The following is a 7,343-nucleotide window of genomic DNA, read 5'->3' on the forward strand; positions in this document are numbered from 1 at the left end:
AATATTTTACAAATAAATAATGAAAATTTACATACGATTTATGACACAAAATTATTGTAGAAAGCTTTGTTCTCTTTTTTTGGGGGTGGGGGGAGGGAGGTTAACTATAAGGCCTGACAGTAGAGGAACATAGATGCCCTGACAACGCTAAAACGATGATCTGTAGACACAATCTCCTGTCATTGTGTTGGGCTGAGTGACCGCTCTATTTCTCCTTCGGCAGAATGCATGTCTTTGTCTTCTCCTCTGCTGGCTGACTCACACTGGATGCTGCTGCTGCTGCTTTTGTGTCTGCAAAATATAAACATAAAAGACATAAAAAACTGGAAGACAATAAAAAGGCAGAGAGAGGAGGGCTGACTCTGGGGATTTTGATGGGCTCTTTGCAGCTGAACAATAAATAAATATGTGGTAACACTTTTGTTGTGTGCATGGGCTTTAAAATTTTTTGCCTGGGACAGCCGTTTACTTTATGTTCACAATGGTGCATTAGTAAGTATTACGGGTGGAAGGACAAGATTTTATCGAAAAATAGCGACAAATTATGCTCACGGTATGTAGACCCTGGAGAATTTCAATTAGGACGACAAAGGGAAGATCAGTTTGCACTTTCTTTTCAGCAACAAAAAAAAGCATAGATGGCCTACATCAATCAACTGGTTGATTCATGCCTCCGACAAGTCAACCAGCGAAATAACATTCACAGCCCTAGCAGTAATTACTTGCACAAAAAAAACATTAAATGAAAATGTCCACATATTCAGATCAGGGGTATAAGCGGGAAGAGAGAAATAGAGAAAGAATCAGATGAAATCTAACTTTAATGTCACAACTCACACAGTATCACCCCCCCCCTCCCCCACCCCCGCCACACACACACATACACACAAACACTTGGTACCTCGGTTCCCTCCCAGGGTATTTCAGCCACCGCGGCGCCCTGTGAAGTGTGGATCAAAGCCACTTCACAGATGTTTGTTTACCAGGCGTGATTACACAACACAAAGCCTAGCCTGTTTGAAACTGTTTAACATTATCTAAATGAGCCCTTCACAGTAAACACATATAACAATAATTCCTGTGATACCCGTGGTCCTCCTATCAGCGCTGGACTACCTGCTTGCGTGTTGTTCTGTAGCGATGACGGGTCTGCTGCGTTGGCAACACTGGAGCGGCCCTCTTTCTCCTTGGTGAGGGGGCACTCCAGCCCGCCGCCGGCTGCCTCTATTAGACTCTCCCTGGAGAACTCTGCAGGGAGGCAGAGAGAGAGAGGAACATTGAGGGTGAAGAATGGTGACAGATACAATAAAGAAACTAGAAATATATGTTGTGCCTACACAGAGTGTCTCATTTGAAATGTTGTAATGGGTTAAGACTGATGCCACAGTGCATTCCAAGAGACTAAAGTCTAACGCATGTTTACATAAGTTTCTCTGTAGAGTCAACCATCCCAGACCCCTGTGGAGGTCATAAACTCATTTAAGATGGGATAGTCCATTCTAGGAGGTTGGTTAATCCAACCAGACCTTTGGGACAGGATGAAACTCTGTTTGAAGTGACTATAAGTTGAAACCAGGCACCCTGCTGTGTCTACCTTATCTCAACTGTGAGACACAAGCTTCAAAGCTGTCTTTTCCTAAGGAAGGAAAAGCATCTTATTGGCTGGTTTGAATGTAAACACTGCTTGCTGATTAGACAAACTAACTACTGATTGGATGAGAATGCATTTGGACTGTTTTAATACAGGATGCAATCCTCTCATCTTTGCCATTCGCCTCCGGCTTCCAGCCGTGATAGAAGGTACAACATGCTTAAGCCTGAGGCCTAGGGTTAAGCAACTCCAAGTCTCAGTCTTCATACTCGCTGGACGAATTGATGGACTGCTTGGAACATCTTCTTCTGTTTTCCCGGATTCGAGAGAGTTTTCCTACAGAAAACCTCTTCGCAGAGCTGAAGCAGCCACCTCAGCCTCTCCTCAAAACAGGACCCCCACACGCGCAAGGCGCGAGCAAAGACGCAGGATCCCTTCATCAAGACGCCTGCACTGCCCGTTCTACGGACCGGAGCCAGCCAGCGGACCCGCCGAGAAGTGAAGCCGCCCTATCATCTGGGCCGTTCCTACGCTGCCCCAGACGCAGCGCCAGCAGAGAGCAAGGCCCGACGCCGAGGGAGTTCTCCGCTTCCTCCTCTCCTCCTTGCCGCTGCCCATCGGACCGCAGACAGCCCGCTATTGCCAAGAAGAGCTGCTGATCCCTTGCTTCCATCCCTTGGCATGGTGTGGCACGCTGCCCTTATCAGCTGAGCTGGTTCCACACCCCTGTCTTCCACAAGACGCGCTCCATCAGCGCACAAGGCCCGGCAAGCGGCCTTTTTCTCCTCCTATCTCCTCCAGCTGCCTTCAACCAATAATCGCTGGACCAAGCGATTCACGTGAGGCTATTGTCTGGGCTAAGATAGTTATTTTATGTTGTTCATTAACTTGAAGTAAACATAAGAGCTGACGAGCTCACTATTTCATTATTTCCTGATTTAAAGTAATTCTGACTAACTTATGTTTTACATAAGTGTTTTTCGCTCACAGTGTTTTTCTCCCGTTAACCGGGAATGTATTGACGTGTTGTTTCTGTCACTCTTAAAGCCAGTGAGTTATTTCCTCTTTATCAATTCAACTCAGTATACGCAAATGCGCATTTGCAGCCACTGTGTGATTGGAGGAAACAGTTCACTACGCGCTAGAGCTGCGGTTACTGTCTTTTGTTTTCTCTCCTTCTCATTTTCTAACTACGCACATCACACACACACAAACACACTGATACTCGTGATTCCCCCCCTCAAGTATTCTTAATGAATACATGAGTGTTGAGTTTCTGTAATTTTAAAGTTAAGATTGCGTGAAGACAAAACCAAAGTCTCCCAGCATCATCCTTTATAATTCTTATGTGTTTGATTGAAGCAGTAGGTTACATACATGCTTTGCATGCTACTTCCCCTACTGATTAAAGGTAGAATATTCAACTTTTAGAAGTTGTCCACATTGCTATTAGCAATTGATCTACCCGTGGCTTAAAAGCCACTTCAAACTCTCGCGTCTGCCATCTAAATTCTAAAGTGACGTTCCTCTGTCACACACACACACACACACACACACACACACACACACACACACACACACACACACACACACACACACACACACACACACATGTGCACTCACCTGCACATAGATAGAAATACATGGCTTTATAATCTAAACTGTTCTTATTATTGCTTGTGCTATGTCTGCTTTCTTAAATTAGATTAGTTCATGGTTATTGACTTATGTGTATCGTTTTAATCAACTTGCCTAAGTAAATAAACCCTTACATTTTGATTTTAAGAAGCAGTGTCTGTGATATTTGTGTCTTGTATTTCACTAATGGCTGGTAAATAAGGTTTATGCTCGAATATTCACTCCTTCATTATCTTAAATGTACATTGTAACCAACTTTGACATTTTCAAGATAAATCCCCTTAACATTATGAGACTGTTTTCTGATTTGATACAAAGTTCCCTTTTACAAAGGGTGGTGCTCCGTAGGTATTAATAAGTAATTTGATTAGCTGGACTAATTTAATTGATCATTAATTAACAATTTTTCTCAATATTATAATTTCCATGAAATTAATAATATTCTTGACTTTGACCAAATCTACCCCTTATGAATTCCCAACATATATATTATATGTTATATACCACGGTGGGGCATACAAAAGAAGAACAGTGAAAATACAGTGGTGGTAGGGATTGCTCATAAGAAGCTACAATATGCTACAAGATCACTTCAACCTGACTGTAGGTCGCAATAACCTCTCAAATCTATTCAGTTCATCTTCGAAGTCAGAGTCGACATGTGCGCGCAAACGTGGAATGAAAATCCCTCAAAGAGTTTGTGAAATACTGGGTTTACAATAAGCAAAGTGACCTTGACCTTTGACCCATTGGAATTTGATCAGTTCATCCTCTCATCAAAGGTGTGAGTTTGTGCCAAATTCAAAAAAAATAATCCCTCAAAGCGTTCTTGAGATATTGCGTTCATGTAACCTTCACCTTTGACCTCCAAAATCTAATCAGTTCATCATTGAATTAGAATGGACACCTGTGCAAAGTTTGAAGAAAATCCCTCAAAGTGTTTGTGAGATATTTTGCTCACAAGAATGGCTTGTGACAGAAAAAACAGAAAACATAATCCCTCAGGGCCTTGGGCTTTTCCTCCGGCGCGCAGGCATCACAAAATACACTTTATCGCCAGTGTGGATAAAACGCTCTGTGTATTTTTCTCCTCTTATGTCTTAATTCACCTCGTCACCTAGATCAATGCCACCTGACATTTACACTCACATGTATTCCAGTCACGCTGAGGGAATTCAATAGGTTGATTTAAGTGAACGCACCGTCTACTAGAATGGCGTTAATGGCCATTGATTTGTTTCTCTGAGCTTTATATCTGCTCCTTTCATCTGGACCCAAAACTTTGTTCACAGCAAATCCATGAGAATAAAAAGCGAAAATGTAATGAAACATTTTTTGCTTTAAAGGTGCAACAAGGACTTTTAAAGTAAAAATGTTCCTCTGATGATCATACATTACATTTGACAGCAAACGAGACCATCGGTTCAAAGAATGCTATTTTTATTTATTTTTTCCAAATGTCTTGGATATGCTTACCCAGGAACTACAGCTGGCGTAGTAGAAACAATACTGCTGTTGTCCAAAGGGGTTGCAAGAATTTACACAAACTGAAAGTTCCTCGGAGCACCTTTAAAAACAATGTTATTCGGGCACTTCAGAGAAACAGTCATTGTGATGCATTGTGATGGTCAATTACCGAAAGTGTCTATTCTAAGTGCTGTACTTTGTGACCGTCTACACACCGGCCACTAAAGTAAATTATCTGGCCAGAGCTGAAAGAGCTGACCTCTGTTTTTCTTTCTCATCAGGCGTAAAGTGTTTGGCACGCAAAGGAGAAAGTATCTGCCAAGCCGCCGTTCGCTTTGAAGCTTGTAAATGTTTTCATTAAAGGGAAAGTTCAATAATTCACTTTGTTGCAGTGAGCTGGATGAGAAACTCGATAGCACTCTCTATATCGGTCAGAGCCAGCTAGCTTAGCTTAGCATAACGACTGGAGAACAGGAGGGATACAGCTATTGCCAGGCCCTGTCCACAGGTAACAACATCCACTGTCTTTATGCTATACACTAGGCCAATTGGCTGCAGTATTTGACGTCATATAGCGCCTCCCTTGATATTAATCCTTGAGCATCCTCTCCCTCTCTTCCCAATTGTACCACACACTTATCTGTGTCCTTCCTTCAGTCTAGTATCCTCGCTGACAAAACCGCTGAACTTTTATTTAAATGGGCTTTTGAATGCAGGACTTTACTTGTAATAGAGTGTGTATTTACATTGCAGTTTTAGTACCAAGTACTTATTTCACCTCTGCTAAAAAGTCACTTGACATTTTGCAAATCTACATAAACAAGCTTCACTCATGGTTTGATACGTTTAGATTGTCAACAGGAGAATCACAGTAGCAAAAACCTTCTTCCCTTTAAAGGTGCACTAGGCAGTTTCAAGGGAGGGTCATCTGTTTACATTGGCAGATCGGGCAGTTAGTTTACTAAAAATATTTTCTCTACATGTCATTTTTAGTATTTTATAATTCTCTCATCATTAATCTAAATAAAATTAGTTTGAGGCCCCTGGAACCAAACATAAGACTAGAATATGTTTGTAAGCCAAAATGTGGGCCGTGCTGCTGTACACAACAACAGTAAAACAGTAACTTTTCAGGTGTCTTTCAAACTGTATTTCAGGGATCCAATTTTCGCAAGGGGCGTTTTTGTTATAAAGTTATGAGAATAAACCTTAGAAAATGTTTACTTCTCTGACACCCAAAAGTTACATAGTGCACCTTTAATAGTCTGTGATAGAAGTACTCCTTTTTTTGTCCCATCAATCGTAGTTTTTTTATGGCTCAATAGGCAGCAATCTCAACGCTTCAATCATGCAACTTAAAATCCTTTTTCCCCGTACTTCCTCCACACATACCCTCCATTTGGCAGCGCAGCTTCTCGAAGGCCTCCACCGTGGCGTCGTCATCGTGTGGTAGCTCCTCCCCGGGGGGAAAGGTGTCGGGGCTGGGCCGGTCAGACAGACAGCTCTCTGAGGAACACTCATCCCCCCCACCCTGCTGCTGACGGTACAGGTGGTGCTCCACCATGAACTGGAGCTCTGGGAGGAGAGAGAGAGACACGGAGAGAGAGAGAGACAGAGAGAGAGAGAGAGAGAGAGAGAGAGACAAAGAGAGACAGGGAGAGAGAGAGAGAGAGAGAGAGAGGGAGAGAGAGAGAGGGAGGGAGAGAGACAGACAAAGAGAGAGAGAGAGAAGGTAAAGGAAAGAGAAAAAGCTTGTTAAAAGGTGAAGGGACAAGGAGTGGTTTGGAAGAAAAACATATTCATAATACAGTAATAACATTATTTGTATAGCTCCTTTAAAAAATTTTTTTAATAAGCACATACTGTACAAATCAGAAACATATAATGTTTATACACATTGAATCAATACTCACGCCCATTTAAACACAACAGTGTAATACAGTGATGGTGTCTGGACATTTGAAGTTGATGCGAAAGTTTTGTTTTCACTTCTAAATTGAAGTTTAGATACAATTTTTGTTCATCTTCCGAAATGGCCACAATGGACATTTTTGAAGGTCTTAATTTTCACATACACACACACACACACACACACACACACACACACACACACACACACACACACACACACACACACACTAGTAAAAAGGGAAACATGGAGCAGCATTATAGGCTGAAAAACTATGAATATATAATTAAATTAACAGCTGAAAGGGCAAAAAGACAACAAGAAAGACGATAAAAGGACAGCCTCACATAAAAGCCAGTCTATAAAAACAGTGGAAAGTATAAAACACATTTGGGAAAAGGGGGGTTGGGTTAAAGGAGGACAAGCAAGTGAAGAGAGTGGTGTGAGAGGACGGGAGCCAATGGGAGAACAGCACACAGGAAAGAGAGATGGAAAGAAGGAGAGACACTGAAGGTGGAGAGGTGGCAACAACAAATCTAGCACTTCAAAAGAGTATTAAAACATTTCTTTATTTCAAATGTTTAATTACCACCTAGCAGTGATAGGAGTGTGTGTGTATATGCGTGCGTGAGTGTGTGTGTGTGTGTGTGTATGTGTGTGTGTCTGTCTGTCTGTGTTTGTGTGTGTGTGTGTGCGTGCGTTTGTGTGTGTGTGTGTGTGTGTGTGTGTGCGTGTCTG

At 42.1% G+C, this 7,343-nt stretch overlaps 1 protein-coding gene across 1 annotated transcript in view; it reads right to left on the bottom strand.

The window, feature by feature from the left end:
• Positions 1-205: 205 nt before the first annotated feature.
• LOC307249495 (protein phosphatase 1 regulatory subunit 1A-like) overlaps positions 206-7,343 on the bottom strand; it is a gene marked incomplete at its 3' end in the record, with an annotated part of 25,733 nt that continues 18,595 nt past the window's right edge. The window contains exons 5-7 of the mRNA XM_080026228.1: positions 6,089-6,271; positions 1,117-1,248; positions 206-291 (exon numbers count right to left, since the gene is read on the bottom strand). Of these exons, the coding sequence (XP_079882354.1) occupies positions 206-291; positions 1,117-1,248; positions 6,089-6,271 (401 nt within the window). The remainder of the gene's footprint in view (positions 292-1,116; positions 1,249-6,088; positions 6,272-7,343) is intronic.

This window comes from Ammodytes marinus (genome assembly GCF_949987685.1).
Source record: "Ammodytes marinus genome assembly, chromosome: 4".
In the NCBI taxonomy this organism is placed as follows: Eukaryota; Metazoa; Chordata; class Actinopteri; order Uranoscopiformes; family Ammodytidae; genus Ammodytes; species Ammodytes marinus.